We start from the raw sequence: 25,610 nt of genomic DNA, 5'->3' as shown, positions 1-25,610 counted from the left end.
ATAGGGATGGAATATATCCACTTATAATAGATGATTAAATTTGATTAGAATATATTATAATTAAATTCATAAAATTATTCTTGATGAAAGTTTTATATATGAATTTCACATCTAAAACATCTCATTATGATAAGGAAAAGTCATTTATACTGTATGGATATAACCTTGTTTCAACTAGAAAACTTCCAAGCAATTTTTCAAAATGAAGAGTAAAGAACAAGTGTTGGCATTGTAATTTTATACAGACTTACTATACAACTGATACAATCCATATATATCATCCATGTCTAAGCGGAAGTTGGGTTGATGTCCTTTGTAATATGGGAACATGACTGAAGAAGACACAAAGGAGTGTGCAAGGCCAAGGCTGTGGCCCAACTCATGAACTGCCACTGTAAAGATGTCTACACCTGAAGGAATATACAACAAGTGAGATTTATTACAAACAGAGCAAGTGTGAATTTGAAACATTTCAAGCTTCTTACATTCATTAGTTAGGCCTACTCCTTATCATGTTATAGCAATAATGTCATCATGATCAGATGGAATTTTGGCTTGATGTCACATTTCTTTCCCAAGTGGCTTCCCACAGGGTCTCAAAGGGGGGGGGGGGGGTGAGTTCCAACTATGGCAGCATTGCAAAGTCGCTTTCTGTGTTATTACCCTTGGGAGAATGCTTGTGACTCACATTTGTATCAAACACCATTTTTCAAGCTGGCCCATACCTGTATTTGATGGTTTTTTATGGTTTCTGGCTCAACTTTGTGGAAGTTCATGTTCATTAAATGAAGGACACAATGAATTTTTCCACTGTTCTTTATTATGGTACTACTAGTTCAACACTTAGGCATCATAATCAACTGATTATGATGCCTAAGCATTGAAGCTAGTAGTACCATAATATAGAAGAGTGGAAAAATACATTGTATTCTTCATCGCCCATACCTATTGATAGATATTTTACAACTTCTGCACCTCAAATATGCTTCTACTACTATCTAATTTACTATCTCCTATTACTTAAATTGTGCTTAAAGTATTCTATTCAGCCATTTAAGTGAGTGTAATTAGAAAATATTTTAGAGCCTTACGAAGTATGTGCACTACATGATCTCTATTTATGCCCATAGGCTTCTCAGTTGATTATTTGCATAATTTGAAAAGATCTGGCTAGGCATTTGAAGAGTTGACATCTTCTGCCTTCCATGATGTAGATATAGTGTGTGCCGCCTGTCAAAAGCAGAACGGGGGAGGGAATTGCAAATGATTTATTTTGAACCATTAGATTCCTAACCTACAAAAGTATAACTTTTATATGAGCAACAAGTTGTTCCTATTTATACTAGATAATACACTATTTAGGACATTTGGAAATTTTAAAAAACAAATGGTACTTGTGTTTCCATTACTGGGCTATTGGACATTAATTAACATTTAACAAAGCCCATACAATTATGTTTCGTTCTATGGCGAATAAATCTATCTATCTATCAATGTATTCAGTCAAAGTGGATACATAAACCATGATCTCACCATCAAATGTATCTTGTAGTGCATACCATGATATTGTTTCCCTTTTTTATCCTCTAAAGAACTACTGACAACATATTCATGGCCAATTAGCAAACCTACTCTCACATAGTAAGTTTGCAAGCTTTAAAACCTCTCTCCTATTTGTTGCATCTTCTTCAAAGGATGCATAGGGTACACCAAATTGCCATCCTTTCTAATCTTACCTACAGAATGTCACTAAAATGATCTTCCCTGGACACTGTGAGGGTCATGTTTCAACAGTGAGATCAGTTTAGCCTTATTATATATATCCCAGTTTTTAATTCAAACAATGACAAATAAATTTAATCTTTTGGACATTGACTAAGACCTAAATATACAATGTAATTTAGAATTAAATAATTGTTTATATGTTCAATGAGGTCACTTATAAAGAGGATTATAGAATATAATCAGGGTGTATTTGTCTGTTTAATAGATTATTAGAAGGTGTTTGATAGAGTTAATTGAGTAGCATTAATGAATGCATGGTAGAAAATAGGAGTAGAAAGGAGAGATAGGAAACTTATCAACAACCTCCCCATGTCCCAGACTTCTCAAGTGCAAGTGGAGGGTAAAGAAATTGGGCGGGAAGTGTTTGGATGAGGAGTTCGACAGGGGTGACCATTATCACCTATGCTGTTCAATATATATGTGGAGGCAATGATCAAAGAGGCATGGGAGGAACTGGAGATATGAATGAAAGTGGGTGAAGAATTCATATCATAATTTGTATTTCTAGATGCTTTAATCATTAATTCAAGCTCTAGTTTGTCATCCAGCCAAGGGGTTACAAGCATTGCTGAGGAAATTGGAAAGTCAGTGTGACAGGTATGGGATGAAAATAAATCTAAACAATATGAAAGCTATGTGGTTTATGAGAAAGAGAAAGGCAAACCAAAATGACCAAAGTAGTTGGAAAATAAGGAGAAGAAGGAGTGTACTAAGCAAAGACGTTTTCACAAGGAGGAGGGAATTGATGGCCGGGACGCTGAGTAAAAATATTGCAAAACAGCATGTCTAAAATTTTATATGGAGTGTGATTTTGTGTTGTGTGGAAAAGATGGTCATTGAAGCTGAATTATAGATGTAAATTGGATACTTTTGAAAGGCGGGTGAGGAGAAGGATTGTAAATGTGAAGTAGATCGAAAGGAAAACATGCGAGGAAGTTCTGGGCATGATAAGGGAGGAGAAGGGAAAGTTGGTAGAAATCCAAAGGATGCAGGAAAGGTCCATGCAGAGGGTTTTGATTACCTATGTGCTAGAATGTCCTTACCTTGATCCAAAGCAGGTTTCACCTTCCAATCTTCATCTTCATCAAAGTGCATATCCCCTCCCCAGTGCCCTGCTTCATATGGGTAGAAGGCGTGGGCCAAGACACCACCAGGGCCATCCAAGGGGTAGCTGTTGGAAAATCCTCTCATAAAATTACCTATAGTTGGATAAATTATCCATAAAGCCACATTCAATTTGTGGTATCTAACAAATATTGTACCAACTCTTATGTCTTCTGACTAAATCTAATGTATCCAACCCAATTAATTTCAGCTGATCATTACACTTCAAGAAAATAATGTTCAACTCCAAGAATTTATTGCTGAATGTTTTTTTGACATTTTTAATAATATATATCATATTATAGTATACACATTATAGTCTTGACATGTGGGTCGCAGTAGTGAAAGGATAGAGCGTTGAATTGCTGACCGGAGGGCCTGGGTTCGATTCTTGGGCAAGCCTCTCTGGGCACCTGCTATGTGATTTTTCGAGTACCAGGTCTTCCTGGGAAACCTTAACTGGTACAGGGAAAGGAACTGGCCCCCCTACCCTGATGTGTAAATTTCACAAGCTGGCTTAGTACTGGGTGAACTATAATGTCACCCATCAAACCAACCTTCAGGTTGATTACTGTGTTTATGGTTTTATATCATATTATATAATGAATGTTGTATGATAGGATTTTACTATCCATAATATTTCCACCAATATAAAAATATCTTGTTAACTCTTTGGTTAAATTTAACGGTTTATTCATTCAAGTCACTTGCAACTTTAAAAATAAATGAAAGGATAAGCTTAAGTATATGTACTTACTCCATCATTCTGATGAAATTAACTGTCCTTCATAATATTAACAACAGTTATTAAAATAGAGCTTGAAAAGTGATATGAGAATAAGGAATACGTGTATATAATATCAATTGAAAGTAAAAAGATAAAAATGTTCTTTTTTAGTCTAATTTTTTTTTAATTTTACTCATATCAGGAATAATTTAAGCTTGTTTTCTAAAGTAGATTTTCTCTTCAGAGAGAAATTATTGGTGGAGAGTAGCTAATTATTAATTCAGAGAAATATTCAATGGAGATGTTAGAGGTTTTCTATGAATGGCAAATAGAATAGTGTATATTGGAAACATTTCATTGAGGTTATGAAATATATGTTTAGTAAATACTGTCCTTGGAAAACCACTGGAAAATCCACAGCAAGCATGATCATTTGCCATCGCTATTAAATATGATTAGCCAATAATTAGGGACAAGTATTGGATTGTTTCGCCCATTTGCTGGCATCAGTGATAGGTGAAAGTGATTCCAAAGAGTGAGGCTTGCTTTTGGACATGCTTGCAAGAATATCAAATGGGTAGGCAAGTTCTTCAGACTCAGTAAAAACTCAAGATTAACACAAAAATCACTTGTAGATAGTGAATGTTCTATAGGATAGGACTACAGACCAGAGAGAATGAGTGAAGGGCTCTGATAAATATTGAAGATATTTGTATCGACAATGTGGATATAGATAATTTTATCTGATCTATATATTATGTTTTGATCTTTATCGTAGATAGGACGATATTTTCCAATATGAGCGATATTTTTGGTCAAATTGAATGATATGGTGAATCATTCTTGATATCTCACCATTGATTAAGGGTCGGTATTACTCGGTATGCTCGAAAATTATCGCAATTTCGATCAACCGTCACCAGATCGATTAATGTCGACGGTCGAGAGTGAATGTCACTTTCTTGTCGACCTCACCCGTCGCCATGTGGGCCCCTCGCGAAGAAAATCTCGATGTCCGCGTTGGTGTAGGGCTCGGCGGGGGAGAAGCGGAGGCGCGAGTAGCCGGTCCACGCCTCGAAGGCCTTGCGGAACTCCATCTCCGTGGTGCCCTGACCCAGCTTGGGGGACCAGTTGACGAGGCTGCGCATGGGTAAGAGGAAGAAACAAACTCACGTCCCGGTTAAGGAAGTTCCCTCTATCCAGCGTGCTAATGCATTCTAAGGATTGCAAACGAGCAGCTCACACATTGGCGTACATTATGAAGCAAAAAAAAGAAACATACAAATTGAGCTACACTATCAAACCACATTTATCATGCAGGAAAAAAAGAAGGTAAGCATGACAGGTAAAAGTCATAGTACACCTTAAACTAAATTGAAAAGTGGTTTGAGAAGAATTAAAGAAGCCTACGTATGTTGTGATTTTCATTTCCTGAGGGCTAAATCCTAGAAATAAGACCGTTACATGACAAACTACTCGTACTTCTATGGGTAAGACCTTGAAAAATAAATACATCTTGCGTTCGACTGTTAAAAATTAGATAGAAAAATCACTAATTGAAAAATTTCGGGCAATCGGTAAAATTATTGAATAACTTGTATAAAAATCGATTTTTACCTTACCAGCAAGTGTCGAGAGGTTTAACTTTTCCCGCCGGTATCGTAATAATATCTTGTCAAAGGAAGAGCCAAGTCGAATAGCAAACTTTATAATAATTGACATCCGCATTCACCTGCTCCTTCAAAACTTGAAAGACACTAGAAAGAATAATCTTGCATACCCATAATCCATCAATGTTCTTTGAATTTCGCGGTGCAGTGCAGCCCAACGAAATGCAAAAAGGATCGCTACCGGCGCTGTCACAAATGTACATACATGAGGGCTGTCCAGAAAGTAACCTCCGCTTTACTATATAAAGTAGAACGGCATATACTACCTTGATCAAAAAGTTCCCGGAATAACCACCGTGTGGCGCTCCCATCGTTCCGATTTGAGTTCTGTTTTTTTGTTAAATTGGTACATCTGTTGTTGATATACCCTTTAAATCTTAGTGTCATAACTTGACATTTGCAAAAGTTACGTAGCCAAGAGTACATCTATCTCTGCGTGTGTTGGCGATTTTTTACAATTGCAGAAATGGATTTAAATTTGCAACAACGAACTTGTATTAAATTTTGCGTAAAAAACGGATTTAGTGGCGCACGGACGTTGGAAATGTTGGAAAAGTGTTTCGGCAACGATTCTCTAAAAAAACGGTCGTTTACCAGTGGCACGAGCGGTTCAGAAGTGGTCGTGAGTCAATCGAAGATGATGAACGCAGTGGCAGACCATCGACATCGAAAGTCGGTGAAAAAATTGATAAAGTAAAAGAAATGTTGGTCAATAACCGCAAATTAACCATCAGAGAAATAGCGGAGGACTTGAACATTGCCTATGGATCCGCCCAAGACATTGTGGTTAATGATTTGGGTTTCCGTCGTGTAGCAGCAAAGTTGGTGCCGAAAGACCTCAATTTCATGCAAAAAAGAGACCGTGTTGACGTCGCAAAAGACATGATTTGCGAGGCTGAATCCGATCCCACATTCATCAAAAGGATCATTACTGGAGACGAGACGTGGGCTTATGAGTACGACACGCAATCCAGACATCAGGCAAGTGAATGGCGTTCACCAAATGAGCCGAGACCAAAAAAACCACGTCGTTTTCAGTCAAAAAAGAAGGCAATGCTGGCGGTTTTCATGGAATTCAACGGTGTAGTGCATCATGAATTTTTGCCAGAAGGCCAGACAGTAAACAAAGAGTATTATTTGGGCGTTATGAGACGTTTGTGTGAAGCAATTCGCCGAAAGAGACCAGAAATGTGGGCAGAAAACTCGTGGATTTTGCACCATGATAACGCACCGTCGCACAGTGCTATCATTATTCGTAATTTTTTGACGAAAAATGCAACAAATACCATCCAACAGCCACCGAATTCACCTGATTTGGCTCCCTGTGACTTCTTTCTGTTCAATCGAGTTAAAAAACCATTACGGGGAACGCGTTTTAGCAGCCGAGAGGAAGTAATGGAAAAATCGCAGGAAGCACTGATGGACATACCGAAAACCGAATATAAAAAATGTTTCGAGGATTGAATCAAGCGCTGGCATAAGTGTGTTGCAGTCGATGGGGATTACTTTGAAGGGGACAATATAGATTTAGATGAATAAACTTGTATTTTTAATTTTCTGAATAAATTCCGGGAACTTTTTGATCAAGGTAGTATATAGGAAATGTATTATTTTCATCTCAAAACTGCATATCTCCACTATTTTATACATGTTCGCCGAACAAATTAAAACAATGTCATATCTCTGAACTAGTTTTCAGATTCCCTCAGCATTAAATTCTGCCGCCTCAGAACGGAGCCAACCGATAACGGCATCTTGAAGTTCCTAGTCAAGACGAGCAAAAAAATGTAGTAGGCTAAGTTTTCAGTCGTGTCTCCATGAAACAGGGTCTTCGAAATCTGTAGAAAACTTTTTAAAGATTTCAGATATCGTAAAACGTCGGTTTTCACGAACTTTTTCGTCAATTTTCCGGTGAAGTTAATTGTTTACCACAGACGGGTGGCGGCCACTTCTGTCTTCATCATCTTGGACATTTGTCCGTTCACTCTTAAACGAACGACAACACTGACGCACTCAACTCTTGTCACTCTTCACATTTGGTCTGTGCAGAGCGCGAATTTCCCGATGAATTTTCAATAGATTTGAATTTTTTTAGTGGTAAAAACCTTATCACTGAACGAACCTCTCATTTGGCGGAAATTTCAAATGTATTCTTCAGTTTGATTTTCTATTATAAGCGCCGCGATCTTCCGGTCACTGCAGAGCGAGGTGTACCATCTTACACTGTGTATCAATACAGCGACCATTCGGCTCCCTCTTCCACTAATTCTCAACGACTACACGAAAAACGGAGTTTACCTTCTTGATAGCCCTCGTACGAAGTATGCGTCGAAATGTACGTGGTCGCAATAACTGCTGTCCGGTGGGACTTCACGTGGCGGATAGCAATTGTGACGACGCTCGAACATCTTACCTGCAAAACTATTCGAGCCCTTTCCTAACAGAGTGCATACTTTTAAGAAAATATGTTAGGAATATATGTAATAATTTGATTGATGTGTGGTGTAAAGTTATATGTAACAGCTTAATTTTTTAAATTTATCTTTTTTTTCGTGCTGATTGTTTGATGTTAATCAGATGAGGATATTCTTGTTTTACGTTAGAGATTTGTGTTTGGAAGTTTCCTTTAAGTGTACTTTTGTTTAATAACTGATAAAAGGGCAGAGGACGACGTGAGTCTCCGGATGGTTTCTCTCCGAGAGAACCATTTTACGTTTCCCAGTATTCTTTTTACTTTGGTTCTCCTCTGAAATCTTTTTCGGTCTACCTTACCTACGCCATGTGCCCATGTCTCGAAAACCCCTACCAAACACCTCTCTCCTTTTTTCCTTTTAAAGTTTCCCACCCATCCCGTCACGTCCCGACGTCAGTTCCCTCATGGTGGTCAACACTTCCTCTGCTAATTCAATTCTTCTCCCAATCTCTACACTTTTTGCCAATTTTTCCCCTAAAGAAACTGATAATTTTATTTAAGCAGCTCTAATAGGTACCTAACGGTCCCTTCTACGGAAGTATTTAACTTAAATTTCCAAAGATTTTCATAATTGTGTTCCCTTTTGGTTGACAATGCATCTATTCATTTTGTATGTTTATTCCGTTCACACCAATGTCAGTCCCCAAATTCCAGTCACCAATTATTTCAAACACTTGAAGGGTTGGCCAAAGAAAGCTTTCACCAGAGAAAGTTACTCTCACTACTGACAAAATATTCATATATTTTGTTCCGAGATAAACAGTCTTCTCTATTTGAGGAGCAGATTATAGATAGCTTGGAAAATGCTATATTATATAGTGACAAAACATAACCCTCAGGTTGAGTACCGGTATTTCGCCTAACCCATGAAATAATCTAATCGAGTACTATGTAGCACCTGGCAACAATGGCGTCACTGACCGGTAGGTCACGTTCCTCTTCTTCCAACCCTCGGAGCCGATGACGTAGCGCTTGGGCCTGTTGCTGTGGTCAGCTGGGGATTCGGGGGCCACGTCAGGGACGCCGCACCGCGGGGACTTCATCAACTGCGGAGGAAGGTGAAAGTGCATTGACCTGGATTGAAATTTGTCGCTTGGATTGCCCTGGCCACCTCTGTGCAGCCAGGGTTGTGTCCTCCGAATGGAACGCGCCCTTAAGGACAAGAACAAAATGAAAGCCGGTCTTTCCGGCCCGAATCGGCGCGTATCCGACAGGAGGGTCGCGCCCCCTGTATTCCAGGCGACTGGAGCGTTGACTACGAGTCATTTGGTGTTTTTAAATTTTCCAATTTCTTTAATTTATGCGAGAGCCTTATCATATGGTAGAACTTATGAATTATTTAGACCAATAGGCACTAAATATAACATCTCCGGTAAATTGTGGAAAGTAACAGCATACATTTTAGTTAGATATCTCCATACTTCCGAATTTTCACCGCGCGCGTTGGTTCCAGTAGAAAACAGTAATGAGCTTAAAATTGAGTGATAAATGGAAACCCAATGTGATTAGATTTAAGTACTTTCAATGCGTGACAGTGCTAGGCAATGGATACCACAGAGATATGATTCAAAACCATGGTTGGCCAACTCGCTCCAACAGTCACGTGATCTAGAAATATCACAAGAGTACTACGTCAATCAATGTATTTTAGTGCGAGGTTATTCATGTTTTTACAGATCTCGAAGTGAAAGTGCTCTGGACCTGCTTGTGCCTAAATCCGGTCCTGGGGGAGAACTAGGTTCAAACTGGCTGGCGCCAGATATCGACGCTTGTCCATTTACCCGGATGAATTCCTTATTCATGTGCCCTGGCCACCCCACTTCTTTTATTTGGTCGTTAGCGATCGGCGTTTTCCCGTGACAGCGTTGTCCTTTGCCATTTGGACGTGATGAAAAAAATCATCAGATATAGCCCTTCAACCGCTCGGAAAAGTAACGATACTCCCAAAAACTATTCCTCAATTCATTTCATAGAACACCACCAATTCTCCCGCATGATAATTCAGTAGATATTTAGGTATTTTAGTGCCCTGCAAGCCATCGCTACTGAATGTGGACGGGGGTGAATGCACACCAGATTTATTTTGATCCGAATATGACCCCGACCGAAGACGGACGATGTTAAAGATGGGTCCGTCCAATTTAACCAAGAGATTTAATCTGTAATTTAACCTTCGCTGCATTAATTGATTCCCGGCCAATCCCCTCTGCTATTTTGGATACGCTACTGAGTTTATCATGACGTTTTACAAATCTAGCTCCTCTACCCTGCACGCGATCCAATTCGGCAATCAATCTATCTTAGTGATGATCCCATATACTAGAGTATATTCTAAATAAGGCCTAGTCAGCGAAAGATAGCATTTATATGTGGTCTTTTCATCACATTTACCCAGTACTCTTCTAATAAATCCTAGTTTCTTGTCGGCTTGTTCACATTAAAATTTTGAGAATGGGAATAAGTGATCAGCACCATGACTGCGCCTAAGAACGAGGAAATGAGGGCACCGGTCATTCGCTTGAATCCAAGATGTGTCAGTTTTAACAGTCTTTTCCTGTTGACCCCGGAAACAGGGAAGCAGAAGACACCAGAACCCACTGTGTTTGCGCCCTGAGAGAGCATCCGCACAGAGCACGAAAAGGACTTACACCGTAATTAACTTAAACTTACGATAGCCGCGGTACGAATTGTTGTAACATTTACGAGCCAGATGTGAGAAGTGACAACAGTTTCATAAAAAAGGATATTCGCGATCTTTTCATTCAAGAAGCAGTACCAAATGAAGAAGTTTGAGTGACCAATGCTTCCAGACGAAACATTAGCAAACGTAACGGGAGAAGAGAACGGATGGACCTGTTTGGTTGCCTCGTCCAGTCTCCCGGTCTGCTCGATGGCACCGAACTTCTGCACCAAGAGCAGGGCCTCCCGGATGGTGCCGTTGGAGTAGAGCGCCTGTCCCTCTGGGGTCAGTGACTCCAGGTACCCGAAGCGCCGCATGAAACGAACCTGGAGGGAGAAGGGCATGGCGATTGAAGTCTTCGGAAGACCAAGACAAGAGTTAGATCCGTTTCTTCGGACAGGAAGGACGAGGAAATTGGGTACATGGGCGAGATTTCAGAAGAAGTTGGCCAACAGTAAAGATATGAAAAAATACATAAATATTCGGCCACCTAAAGAAAACGCGCGTTTACCTGAGTCCTTTCTGTTTCGTTTTGAAATTTTGGTATAATTGACGGTTCAATTCCATAGGAGAACTCCTTGTGAACCCCGAAAGTGTGAGTAAGTGTGGCTCGAAACGTCCCTGTTTCTGAACACACCCGAGTGGTTTAGTGAATGAGCGAGAACTTGTATCCATCCGTTTTATTTTTAGTGAGATAGACCGGTCCCTGGCATAGGCCGAATCCTTGTAAATCCTGAACGAATGAGTGAGTGCGAATAATAAAGGTCTAACACACTCGGGTGATTGAGCGTTATCATAAGTCCTATCTGTTTCGTTCTGTAATTTCTGTGTGATTGATGGGTCTCTGGCATAGGAGAAATCCTCGTGAATTGTTTGCGTGTGATTAAGGTACACGTGGGTCACTGTTTCCAAAACACACCCAAGTGACCTTTGTGTGTGTTTCCTATCTTCCCCTTTATTGTCACTTTGCTTTTACCTCCCCCCATCTTAAACAAACCTAGTTCCAATCAAGTTTACAGTCTCGGCTATTACATTTTTCAATAAAAACTCATGACAAATTCCAAAGAAACTGCGGGAGATGCCGCAGCAGTAACTTTTAACGGAGTCATCCGCTAATGTGTACTTCAATGCAACAATTTCAGGGTGTAAAAATCATTCGCCTAGACTGGGATTCGAACCCAGATCCCTCAATATCCGGTCGAGTGCTCTAGCCACTTAAGCTACCGGGGCGGTCCCGTTAAGGTACCGAGGCGTACCGAGGACGCCTCGGTAGCTTAAGTGGCTAAAGCACTCGACCGGATATTGAGGGATCTGGGTTCGAATCCCAGTCAAGGCGAATGATTTTTACACTCTGAAATTGTTGCATTGAAAAACTCATGAGTTAGAAGATACCACCCAGATCGATTTGCATTTAAATGTATTTGAGCCGCTATTAGGAGGCATATCACATCCTCTGAATATGTTACCGTTTGATTGGGAAATACGTTTGTGTTTCTCCGAAGGTTGACCGAGGTCCACTTTATGGGTCAATAAAATGCACCAATCTTCGTCCCGCCTTTTTTCAAAGCACATTCTGGGAAAACGCGGGTCAATATTTGAAGTTTAACCGAAAAAGTGGATCGCCTCATAGGAGAAGTTATCTGGCATCGGCCATCAAGTAACATGCAGTACTAATATATTGGCATACATTTATGTATGACCATCAGTCGGAAGAGAAATAGGGTGACTCAATTATAGCATTTAATTTTGCAATTCATTTCAGATAAAAATTATGCTAAGACTTCTATCATGCAACATATAGCTACATAGGTGCGACTTTCATTTTAATGTCACGAGGATGATACTCGTAAAATAGAAATGATGCCACATCAGGCAAAAGAAAGTCCGGGTTATACGTCCAAGCACGTCCAAGTAAGCGTTCGTCCAAAACCTTACTTAACTTAAAAGGTAGATTATAACTTTTGAATTGAATGGAATTACATTTTAACCAGTTCAATATATTTGAATTTGGTCATAATACACACACACACATTATATATATATATATATATATTTATTTATTTATTTATTTATTTATATATAACGCTACAAGTGACCATGGGAGAGTGAATCAGGGGACTGGACTCAGCTGACCGCTGCGACTGCAGAGTCGTCCCCTTCGGCCGGAGTGGGTGCGCTGTCGTGCACGGGCGGGGCCGCACACGGCCCGAGGGCCGCCAGGGCGAGCAGCAGGAGGCTCGTGGGCGCCATCCGTCCCTGCATACGCCGGCTTTCTCTCAAGACTGCTAATGTGGAGGGGCCTGTGTGGAGGTGGAGGGAGGAGGAGGTAGACATTAGGGGCCTCGGTTTAACTCCTCGAGGTGGTCCATGGGATCGCTTCCCTCCACGGCAACCAGAAAGAGGATGGGAGGGACCCATTAGACTGTGAATAGGCTTAGAACCAAACGCGCCCAGTTAAGTCCGAGGAAGCGGCAAAGCACACCTGGCGTATAATGGAGGGATTTAATATGCACCACGCCAAATGTGAAAGCGCTACGGAACAGTTACAGGACGGAAGCACGCCATTTTGGTTGCTAACGGGTTAGTTCTTCTTCACTTCCTTAGGACCACAGGATGATTGCTGCATACTTCGAGGGTGATTCGAAAAGTTCTTAGAATGGAATAGAAATTAAAGACTTAACTCAGAGAACCTTTATATTTTTCAATATAATCTCCCGATAGACTAATGGTCCAGCGATGTTCCAATGTCTTGATTACCTCTAGAAAATCCGATTCCTTCAGGCCTACAAAATACCCGTCTACTTCGGTTGTTAGTTCTTTGTTTGAAGAGAATCTCCATCTACCGAGGACAATTTTGAGCCTGGGGAAGAGATGGAAATCTTATGGAGCCAAATCAGGCGAAGGAGGCGGGTGTCGTAACAATTCGTATCTTAGTTCACGTATTTTTGCCATGGCAACGACCCTTGTGTGTGGGCGTGCATTGATTTTTTTGATGAAAGATGACTTTCTTTCTTGCCAAACCTGGCATTTTTTCGTGTATCTTTTGCTGTAGTTGGTCCAGGAGGTTAGCGTAGTATTGCCCAGTAATTGTTTGAACAGTGGGAAGATAATCTATCTGCAGAATTCCTTTCGCATCCCAGATGCCTGAAGCCATCATATTACCGTCCGACCGTATGTCCTTTGCCTTACCTAGTGGTGATGAATCAACATGTTTCCACTGCTTTTATTTCTGTTTTGTTTCTGGGGTGTAGTACTGGACCCAATTATGGGTACATATTATTATTATTATTAAAAATGCACTTGTGCTGATAGACAGTGTCAGGTGGCACACAAGTCCCAAATAATCGCAAAAGATAATAGATAAAATCAGACTTCAAAACACAAATCTCTTTAACAAAACAAGCGAATCCCCATCCCATTTACAACCATTAATCAGCAAGAAAAAAAGATAAATTAAAAATAAAATTAAGCTATTACATATAATACATTACACCACACATTAATCAAATTATTACATATATACCTTACATCTATTCTTAAAAGTATACACTCTGTTAGGAAAGGGCTCGAATATTTTTGCAGGTAAGGTGTTCCAATCAACAACTGTTCTGTTTAGAAAAGAAATTTTTTTTAATTTGTTCTCTGTGCCCGGCATTTTACCTTAAATTTGTGATCATTTCTGCCTATAAAATTTGGGTTCCCCGCCTCTTTCCTAAGATCTGCCCAGGCTTTATCCCCCTTCAGAATACATACATATTATTTCATCTGTGATTTGTCGCACTTTCAGTCGGCGATCCTCCAATACCATTTTATGTACATTTGCAATAATTCCTGAGTTAGTGGCAAATTTTGGCCGACCACTATACTACTGATCATCATCTAAGCTTTCTCGACCAAGGTTAAACTCGTTTGTCCACTTGGAAAAAGTTGAACATGAAGGAGCAAAGTCCTCTGTCAGAGTGTTCTGAAAGTCGCCATGACTTTCCTTTGCTTTCATATCTTTCTTTACGAAGTATCTAATCACCGCTCGAATGTCAATTTTTCCAACTTCACAATTCACAACATGGGAACAAGAACAGAGAGACGTCCGCACCACAGATATCTTCCTAAAGCACTGATGCGTTACCTTTTCACTCATTAAGGATTGCATATTACTACGCGGGTAACTCGTTGCGCTAGCGCTGACGGTGGTGATTCCGAGAACCTTTCAGACTACCCTCGTACCTTGCGTTGCCTTTGATTGATCTCAGTCGATGCCCGATAGAGGGCCGCCTCTAGGCTAAAATACGCGTTTTTAGCTCTTCCCCATCCGTGAAAAGTTCGTTAGTCCATTTTTTCTTTTCCTCTATCCGTATTGCTTTACCTAAAGAGGTTGCCATCTTCAGAGTTGGTCCTCGCCTATTGATTCATTCTTCGGGACCGTGCCGGTTCCCGGAATATTACCTTCTCATGAATGTTTTAAACACAAGTTTGAAAAGAAGTCGGTCACTGGCGTAGGATTAATTTCTTTCATGAATCACTTTGTGGTCCACCTATGGTCCCCCTAAATCCCAATAAGCATTGTGCATTTGAGTCTTGCAGTTGTCCGTCTCTGACGACGAAATAATTTCGCGTAAACAACCATTGGAAAAGAGAATATTCTGTGTCAGTCCCTTGTACATTGATTCCTGGCGTGGAAGTAAACCCTCTTCCCATGAAATAATTATTTTGACTTTTGTTCTCCCTTAATACATCAAGTTTACTGTCGAACTTAGCCCGACCTCGGGAATTTCAAGGTGTGACAACGATTCGCCTTGATCGGGATTCGAACCTGGGTCCTTAGACATCCGGCCGAGAGCTCCGGCTAAGCTGCCGAGGGCTTCTCGGTAAATAACCTGCCTATCTAGAGAACTGGGTTCGAATCCCGGTGGTGGGGGATGATTTTTTTAAGAATATGTGGACTTCCAGAATATCAGTTCACATCAGCGGATGACTCATCGAAAGCAATTGCCGTGGCACATCACGCAGTTTTTAGAACGGCCATGTATAGTCACATCCCCTTTTTAAGGTCATAAGATAACGCCAGACTTCATTGAATAGCTTCTCTCTTCAAACGAGCACAGGCTTCAATCTGAAGTGACCGTGTCGTAATTTATAAATGAGGATAAACCTCACACGACACACCGAGTTCTAATCCCAGTAGAAGGCGAAATTCAAGCATTCAGGGTGTAAGCTCATTTCCCTGGTGCCGCTCCTCTAAGTTCCTCGTGAAGTTATATATATATATATATATATATATATATATATATATATATATATATATATCCCTCCCCGGACTACAACCTTGACGTGGTGGAAGGGCTTGTGCGTTCCGATGACCCCTAGAGCTGTACTGGCGGGAGTAATAAAAATTGCTCCTGGTAGGGTCACCCATGCCAGATAGGTCGAAGGTTAGGAGCCAGACGAAAGGTAGTCCACGCAGCGTCTGTTCCTCAGTGAGGCGGCTGCAATGGCGTTTGACCCCAGTGGGGCGGCCAGTAAGTGATGGTGTCACGTTAAAAACACTATTGAGGAAGGCAACGGGAAACCACCTCAATTATCATTCCCTAGAAATATATGATAGACAATAGAGATATTTTGAGTCCTGGCAACCACGGGGCTCGGCCCAATCGGCCGTGTGTCGTGCCCGGCAGCGGGGGAGGCAAGGCTTCCGCGGTCGTCATCCCACGAAACCCTTGCAAGGGAAAACCAGCAGCAGCAGGACAGAAGACGCAGGAGAAGAAGACCAAATTAGTTAGAATAGGAACGTGGAATGTTAGGACAATGATGAGGACGGGGAAATTGGAGAATGTTAAGCGAGAGATGGAAAGGGGAAATATAGATATTCTAGGTCTATGCGAGGTGAGATGGAAAGATAGCGGGGATTACTGGAGTGATAAGTATAGAATAATATACAGCGGTGGGGACGAGAGCCAACGAGGGGTTGCCATAGTATTAAATGAAGAGTTAGGAAGAAGCGTAGTAAACATAGAGCAGGTAACGGATAGAATACTACTAGTGGAGATAAAAGCAGAACCGACGAACTTAGTTATTATCCAGGTATACATGCCACCGAGCAACCATAAGGAAGAAGAGGTCGATAGGATATACGATCAGTTAGAGGATATGATTGCGTGTGTTTCTGCAGGGAAACATTTGATAGTGATGGGGGATTGGAATGCGACAGTAGGCGAAGGGAGAGATGGTGATGAGGTGGGGGACTACGGTTTAGGCACGAGGAATGACCGCGGGGAGAAAGCAGTTGAGTTCTGCAGGAGACAGGGCTTAGTTATCACCAACACTTGGTTCAGACACCACAAAAGACGCAGGTATACATGGAAAATGCCAGGTGACTCGGGAAGATATCAGCTAGATTATATCCTGGTTAGACACAGGTTTAGGAACAGTGTGATAAATTCCCACAGCTTCCCGGGAGCGGATGTGGACTCAGACCACAACTTAGTTGTTATGAAATGTAGCGTACGTTTTAAAAAGATAAGGCAGGGGCGGCGAGTTAGAAAATGGAATGTAGAAGCGTTAAATGGGTTGAAAAGAAAGGAATACAAACAGGCGGTAGAGAAAATCATGGAGGACGGTAAAGAGCTAAGTACTATCGAAGAAAAATGGGAATGTATCAAAAAAGGGTTGTCTAAAGCAGCAAAAGACACTATTGGAACCGTTAACGCTAAAAGGACTCGTAAACCATGGATCACGGATGAAATGATTACAAAAATGGATGAGCGGCGAAAATGGAAGAATATAAATACAGAATTAGGCAAAATGAAGTACAAAGAATTGAACAATAAATTAAGGCGGGCAACAAATAAGGCAAAAGAAGCATGGTGGAGGACGCAGCGCGAGGATATGGAAAATCTGCAGAGGAAGGGTGAAATCGGTGCGCTGTACAGCAAAGTGAAATCGTTATCGGGAAGTAAGAAAGGAAGAGCTATGTTAACCGTTAGAGATAAGGCGGGTAAGGTAATAGTTGACGCAGGAAAGATCCAGGAGAGATGGAAGGAGTATATAGAAGAACTGTATAGTAAAGAACTCAGACCAACAAAGTTAGACATTGAAAAAGAAATTGACGTAGAGGAAGACAGCTTAGGTCCAGGCATACTAAACAATGAGATAGAAAGGGCATTAAGGGAGATGAAACTAAATAAGGCCGTGGGGGTAGATAACATTCCCGTGGAACTTTTGAAATCCTTAGGAAAATGTGGGACGGAGAGGCTATATGGGCTGATCCGTAGTATTTATGAGGAGGGAATCTGGCCGGAAGACTTTGTGAGATCAGTTTTAGTTCCGATTCCGAAAAAGGTAAAGGCCACGTCATGCGAGGACTATAGGACAATTAGTTTAATATCCCACGCAGCTAATGTTGTTCTCAGGATCATAAACAAGAGGATAGAGAGTAGGGCAAATGATTACTTAGGGGATGATCAGTTTGGGTTTAGGAAGGGGAGAGGTACGCGTGATGCAATTGCAGTAATGAGATTATTAATCGAGAGGAATATAGAACACAACCCGGAGGTATTTGCCTGTTTCGTAGATTTCGAAAAAGCGTTTGATAGAGTGAATTGGGAAAAACTAATGAGTATATTGCAGAAAATAGGAATAGATTGGAGGGAAAGGAGGCTAATCCGCAACCTGTACATGTACCAGACTGCTCAGGTGCGGGTGGGACACGGGGAGTCAGGATGGGCAGTGTTAGGAAGGGGTGTAAGGCAGGGTTGCCCATTATCACCGTTGCTGTTCAACCTGTATGCAGAGGAAATGATCAAAGAGGCATGGGAAGAACTCGAGGTAGGAATGAAAGTGGGCGGGGAATACGTAAAATCAGTTAGGTTTGCTGATGACCAAGCTTTAGTTTGTCAGTCAGCCAAGGGGCTGCAAGCATTGCTGAGTGAATTGGAAATTCAGTGCGACAGTTATGGGATGAGAATCAATATTAATAAAACAAAGGTTATGCGATTTTCTAGAAAGAAAAAGGCCAAGCTTAACATTAAAATAGGTGGGCAAAAAATAGAGCAGGTAGAACAGTTTACGTATCTCGGTAGTGTTTTGGACCAACAAGGTCAAAGTAGTAGGGACGTAAGGAGAAGAATTGCTCTAGGCAAAGAGGCTTTCACAAGGAGGAGGGAGTTGATGACAGGGACTTTGAGTAAGGATGTTAAGAAAAGACTCGTAAAAACTTTGATATGGAGTGTAGCTATGTACGGAGCGGAAACGTGGTCATTGAAGCAGGAGGATAGACGTAGATTGGAGGCTTTTGAAATGTGGGTGTGGAGAAGAATGGAGAAGGTGAAATGGACAGAGAAGAAAACAAATGAGGAAGTACTTGGTATTGTGGGCGAAGAGAGGGGTTTGTTGGGAGCAATCCTATGGAGGCAGGAAAAGTGGATGAAGGGGGTATTGACCGGCAGTGGGATGTTGAAGACTGTGATAGAGGGTAGAATGTTGGGCAAGAGAGGAAAGGGAAGGAACAGGATAGGGATGTTGGACGGGATGAAGGGAGGAAGAAAGTACTCAGAGATGAAGAGGGACCTGATATAGAGTAGGATGATGGATTTTGTGTTCTGTTAGGAGTAATAAAATATTTGTTTGGTAGTTGTGTCCATCCAAAAACCTACCTTAACCGGTAGATTACCTTAAAAAAAATATATATATATATATATATATATATATATATATATATATATATATATATATATATATATATATATATATATATATATATGTATTTGTTTAATTTCAAGTTACAGATTGATTGTTAATATTTTATTTTTGTTAATATTATTATTATGAGTAAACTGAATTGCAGAAGCCGTAGAGCCAACGTAGATCAGCTAGGTTTGTGAAAAGTTGTTATGAACAAGATAGCTGTGTCACGACACTATTGGAAGAATAAGGAACTAGTTGAACGTAGGTTCAAATACAGGTTAAATCTGCGTAAATTGAGACAGGTTGCTTATCTGAGGATGTCTAAGACATATTACAGGCCCCGACTTACATATACAAAGCAAATCATACACTTAAAATCAGGGAGATAGATAGTAGAAGGGATAGAATTAAAATGTCTCTTTTTCCTCGCACAAGTAGATATCAAAATAGACATGACAGCAATTGCGTGGGAGATATTAGATTTGGGAGTTTTTATATTTTATCCATATCCCGCATTTTCACTTTCTTATTTAATAGACCCAATCTTTTAAACAATTCTACAACATTATACAAATATACTTACCCTATTTTAGAGTATTGTTGCATGTGAGTACTTTCTTTTGTGTGATTGATATTTTTTAGAGTTCATGATCAAACTAATATATGTGTAGAGGTGACATGATTGGGATTGTGCATACATGGTTGTTGACCTGACACCCCCCGCCACACGCCCTTGCGGCCGCTTGCGAGGTATTTTGTTGATGTAGATGCAGAAGCCATTTCTATTCTCTGTGTGAGTCGTTCCTTTCGCCAAATTTTATTTGAGAAACCGTCGGCGATACGCCTCCTCTTGGGATGATGGGTGGTGGTCGACGATCGGTCACCAATCGGATGCCACTGATTCGTGCAGTAGGAAAACCGTGCACTCATTGCGTTCCCGCACTTCTTCTTCCCTTCACCTCCATTCGTTGGAGGCTACGCAGGGCCACATGGCTGCGATTAATCTGGAAGGTTGCGTGGGAGGTGGTGAGAGGCATGTTTCGCAGTCACACATGTTGTTGTAAACATGATAAGAGGCCACGATGTGCGCTGAAATCTTTCGTCAAGGGAGAAATAAGAGTCGTGGTCCTCGGGATTAAAAGAATTCTCATTTGATTACCAATAGCAACGTCTGAAAAACGATTAACGCTCTCGACTTTCATTCGTGTTGCATTTAATTACACAGATTCAGAGACACCGACCAATCAGAAATATTTACAGTGATAAATAAACGGTTTTGGACCACTGAAAAAGATCGCTATTAATTGAAGTAAGGAAGTAGAATCATGATCAATAGCATGTTTATCCCCGCCTGTCACCCCATCGAACCAATCTTGGGAACTGCAAACTTATGTAGACTGGTAGGGGGAATGGATTCCTTGAAGAAACACAATGATAAGAAAGTATTCTATTTTTTTGAGAACTCGACGACTTGCGTTCATAATTTGGCAAACAGATCACGTCTCGAGTAGTTTGGACTTAAGAACAAATTGAAAAAAATTCAAGGCGTTATATATTTTATTGCTTTAGAAGATATGGAAAGGATACGTTGAGCTTCTTACAGCCTTTTTTTAGACTGACTATATCAAATAATGTTTCCTTAAGCCATAAAGGGCTTACTGTACGGCTTTAGGACACTCCTTGACGGCTTAAGAAAATATTATGGTATATAGTTAGTAGTTGTAGTATTTTATATGGGAGACGACCGACAGGTTAGGTCATTTGCGTCACTAGGGATAGATGGGAAGAGAAGGTTGGAGAGAAACCCGGCGACATTATTAGCCTACTCTTGTCGAAAGGCGCCATGTGGTCCGCAGTTTAACGTCCCATCCGACGGACGACGTACTCTCTTAAAGTGCCCTCCACAAAGCACCTCAAGTAGGGATCAGGATACCGCTGAAAAAGTATTGTTCTCTCAAGGATTTGAACCCGGGCCCTCTCGGTGAAACGGCTGGACATTAGCCACCGCACCATCCTGATCCCCGATATTGTTTGTCTCAGAAGATATGAATTGAATAAAGTGAATCATGTGAATGATAAAATATTATAATCAGTTTCCCAGTTTCATATTTATATTGATTTTTGTTCAAAAATGTGTACGAGAACATCAAATAATGACGGACAGGAGCGGACTCGTCTGGTGACCTAACACCCCCGGCCACACGCCCTTGCGGCGGTTTGCGGGGGCATAGTGTTGATATAGATGTCTAACCAATTCAAAACGAGCCTCGGCCACTGTACTTTCAACGGGAATCTCTTAGGCTCGAGCAGGGTATACAATCGTATTTTTTAAATCCCGGTTTTTTCGTCTACGAGGGTGGTTCAATGAGTACCCACGTTTGACGACAAAGGGTGTTCCTGAGGGAAGTTTATGTTATCATCGTGCGCTGCCATCTATCAAACGACGTCGAAACAAATTTCAGAATGAATTAAAGGTTAGTTTGGATTTGGCAGCCATTCGAGTAAGACGTGTTTCGTGATTTTTGTTAAGATGGAAAAAGAGCAGTATCGTTCGGTAATTCGCTTTTTGTTTTTGGATGGGTTGAATTGCGGGGAGATAAAAACAAAGTTAGATGCTGTTTATGGGGACACTTCGCCATATATGACCACAGTTATATATTGGTTCAAAGAATTTAAACGTGGGCGAACATCTGTTTTTGATGAGGAGCGACCAGGACGCCCGGCAGACGTGGTTACCGAGTAAATCATTCAAAAAGTCCACGCCACGATTCTCGCTGGTCGACGAACGAAAGTGCGCGAAGTAGCAGAGGCCGTGGGTGTGTCGACCGGGACGGCAATTAATATTGTACATCATAAGTTGACGATGAAAAAATTGTCGGCCCGATGGCTGCCGCGATTGCTCACGGTGGACAACAAGCTGATCCGGCTGTCAACTTCGAAGCAGTGTTTGCAGCAATGTAAGCGAAATCCGAAGGTGTTTTTGCGTCGAGTTATCACCGTTGATGAAACCTGAATTCATCATTTCACACCAGAAACAAAGTAACCATCAAAACAATGGATTTCTCCCGGTAGAGTTCGACAAATCCTATTTTTTGGAGGGGTTAAAAAAATAGCCGGAACGTTGGGAGAAGTGTATCTTTCTAAAAGGGGACTATGTTGAAAAAAAAATTTTTTTTAATGGTTTCTTCATTTCTAACACGGGTACTTATTGAACCGCCCTCGTATACCCACAAACCGCCGCAAAGGCGTGTGAAGGAGTGTGTTAGGACACCACACGCCAAAGAGAATTAAACTGCATGGAAAACCCACTAATTCATGCCAATCTGCACCCAAAAAGTCGTATGTGAATATTAATGCAAAAACCTTTATTACTTACGCAATTGCAAATAAATTTACCAGTAACTAACATGCGTATGCATTAACGAATATGGCATTTAAATGAAATCATTTAAAACGCATAAAAAGCACTAAGATACAGGGCTGTCCAAATAGTAACATTTTATCCGTACAGAGCATGAATTTCCCGATTATTGTCACAGGTTTGAAATATTTTATCGGTGAAAATCTTATCACTGATCGAAATTAACAATTGGCGGGAATTTCAATTGTATTGTTCATTTTGACTCTCTATCGTAAATAAACGGCAAGGGGTGCGACCTTCCGACCACTTTTGCTCGAGAAGTCAAAACAACGAAATTTCGGCTCCACCCACTAATTCTCACGCTACGCGATAAACTAACTATATTAAATAATATAGTATTTCTTTATGCATGAAAGGGTTTTTAACACCACTGTAAAATTAAAAAAGGAGGCGAAATTTTACAGTGGTGTTGAAAACCCTTTTCGGTATTAGGAAATATCATTTTACAGAGTCAATCTAAAAAGAGGCCGTAAGAACCTCCAATTATCTTTTACGCTACATGAAAATGGAGGTTACACTCTGGACAGCCGTCGTTAATAAAAAAACTTTGCACGCACACAAAGCTCGCACATTAAAGAAAAATATGAGAGAAATTCTTCATCCGGCTTTCCTTTGATAGGAACTTGAGGAATGTCTAGTCACGGTGAACGTTCACGTGAATATTTCGCCGGATTTTATGAAATAAGTAAGTTCATAAAACGTAAGACGATATTAATTCTCAAAAATATATTTTTCTTAACTTACTGTGCGGGTGGAGTGACCACGTCGATCGAAAGGCTGCAAACCAGAGCGGCTCCTTTAAATGACAACACCATCTAAAATATTCAACCGGCAGGATTCACTGGCCTCCTCTACACGTAAATTCATTAAAAAAACCACGAATGGTGATGGCACATGGGAAACAAACCGACCCCCTCATCATTACGTGGTTTCTACTCGAGTTTCACTGACGTCACACATATCGTAGAGAGCTTGGTTTTGGCTCGAACGATTTTCTCGCCCGTCAATGCCACCCTTCGAGTTGATGACTGTGGATGATGATTACACATATTTTTCACGGCTACAACGCATTGACATCTCCGCACGTATAATTGATTATCCGTATCCTAATCTCCATACACCTCACCTTCGAATCCGGGTCCTTGTTGGGCGGCTGTCTCCTCACCGGGGACCGAGAGCACCCTGCTTCTATCCGTACCTCTTCTTCCCTTCTCTCTCCAGCCAAAATGGGGGGGCGGACACCGCAGTAAGCCGAGAGGGTAACAGAACTCACTCCTTCGCTGCGAGCGAGCGAGTCAAGTGTTCTGCCACCCAGCCCCCCTACTCACCTCCTCCCTCTGCCCCCCCCCACATAATCCCTCCCCCCCCCCTCCTCCCGCGTGGCGACGTGAATATAGTATGTAATAGCATCGGCAGATGACGCTCAACAACTCGTTTATCAGGATCAATGGGCGAATTAAGTTTCCTCGGCCCACATGTCCAGACTCGAGGGTAATGCCACGCAATGCTCTAGCGGACCTCCCTCTTGTGTTACGCTCCTCGTGACATTCAAGGCTCTCCGCTGGATGTGGGAGGAAGGACCAATGACGTGGTCGGGGTTCCCCAAAAGCGTATTTAATAATCCTTCGTGACGAAAATGTTCTCCTAGCCATATAAGCAATAAGTACATAACCATCAACGGTGTATTTCTTAGGATTGGTTGGCAGGAGTTACCTGCGTATATTATTGCATGTGAAGATGCAAGAAAATTCACATCCCCAGGTCCCAGGTTCAAATCCTAGTGGTGGCCGGATTTTTCAGTGGTATCCCCATTCCCTACTTGGGGTACCCTTGGAAAGCAAGTGAGTACAGCGTCCATCTGATGAGATGATTCAAATTGTGGACCCCTTAGCGCCTTTCGTTAAGAGATGCCTTTCGTTGTGTAGATGTGTAAGTTGGGTTATAGTATTATTAGATAAGGTCCAGAGAAATTCCAAAGCATTCGTGAAAAATTGTTATAGCAAGAAGGCGAGTGTGATGGGCCTTTAAGAGGAATAAGGCTGGGAGCCACTTCAGGAGCAAAGGTAAAAAGCGAGACTAAGAATTTTAAAAGGTTCAGAAGAAACATATTTACCACTAAAGGGAATTATTATGGCCCCAAATATGAAAATGGAATGAACACAATAATGCAATGGTCCCACACTAATTAGGTAGATCAGACCAAAAAAATAATATACGGGAGATAGACTCCAGTACATATAGATACAAATACTCACTCATCAGGAATCATAAAATCAAAAAACCAAAGTCACTACAGAAATATTAAAGACATTTAATTTACAAGTCAGGGCAAGATTACACTTTGTATAGACATAAGGTTTATTCATAAGTAAATGTGTATGTTAGTTAATAGTATTTATATTTGCATTTGTGTAAACTATAAAGGTTTTTACATGGATATATATGCGACTGCGTGGGTATAAATTTGTATGAATTTATGGGTTTTGGAAGCGGTTTTATTCCCTTTTACTGGTAGCAACCTAACAACCCTCGCCACACACCCTCGTTTATGCATGTGGGGTACTATGTAGATGTAAAAGAGTAGGCTAACTCTAAGTCCGGGTATCTGTCCACTCTTCCTCCATTCTCTGGATATCCTTCCCCTAATGAGTTACCCACCTATCCTTCTGGTGCCTATTACATCTGCTGTCTGTCATCTTAATTAATGACTACTACAAGTGCTACAATAAACTGAAATACGGGAAAGTATCAATTAGATTTCATCATATTTATGCAGAGGTTTAGGAACGGCGTCGAAAAATTTCCAGAGCCCGTTGTAGTTTCAGATCTCAATTCATTATTTTGAAACTTCAATAGGAGTACTACTAGTAGTTTTTATTGGAGGTGACTGTAATCTGAGGTCATTTGCGCTGTTTGGGATGGCTGGGAAAGCAGGAAGGGTGGAGGAAAACTGGCATCGGCATTCGACCAAGCAAGTAGTGTTCAGGATACCACTGTCGGCTCTGGAATTCGAACTTGGACCCTCTGTTTTGGTATCCAGTACATTAGCCACCTCCCCATCCTGATCCCCA

General features: G+C 41.1%; 1 protein-coding gene across 1 annotated transcript in view; it reads right to left on the bottom strand.

The window, feature by feature from the left end:
- LOC139698491 (matrix metalloproteinase-17-like) overlaps positions 1-23,793 on the bottom strand; it is a 33,128-nt gene extending 9,335 nt beyond the window's left edge. Inside the window, exons 1-7 of the mRNA XM_071597370.1 lie at positions 23,666-23,793; positions 12,573-12,739; positions 10,613-10,765; positions 8,681-8,805; positions 4,592-4,756; positions 2,829-2,956; positions 252-410 (exon numbers count right to left, since the gene is read on the bottom strand). Coding sequence (XP_071453471.1) covers positions 252-410; positions 2,829-2,956; positions 4,592-4,756; positions 8,681-8,805; positions 10,613-10,765; positions 12,573-12,701 — 859 coding nt within the window. The 5' untranslated portion in view covers positions 12,702-12,739; positions 23,666-23,793. The remainder of the gene's footprint in view (positions 1-251; positions 411-2,828; positions 2,957-4,591; positions 4,757-8,680; positions 8,806-10,612; positions 10,766-12,572; positions 12,740-23,665) is intronic.
- Between the last annotated feature and the right edge of the window lie 1,817 nt (positions 23,794-25,610).

Source organism: Hetaerina americana, unplaced genomic scaffold (assembly GCF_022747635.1).
Source record: "Hetaerina americana unplaced genomic scaffold, ioHetAmer1.1.p SCAF_87, whole genome shotgun sequence".
NCBI lineage: Eukaryota > Metazoa > Arthropoda > Insecta > Odonata > Calopterygidae > Hetaerina > Hetaerina americana.
The sequence above is the reverse complement of the archived record's forward strand: the minus strand, read 5'-3'. Positions and strand labels throughout refer to the sequence as shown.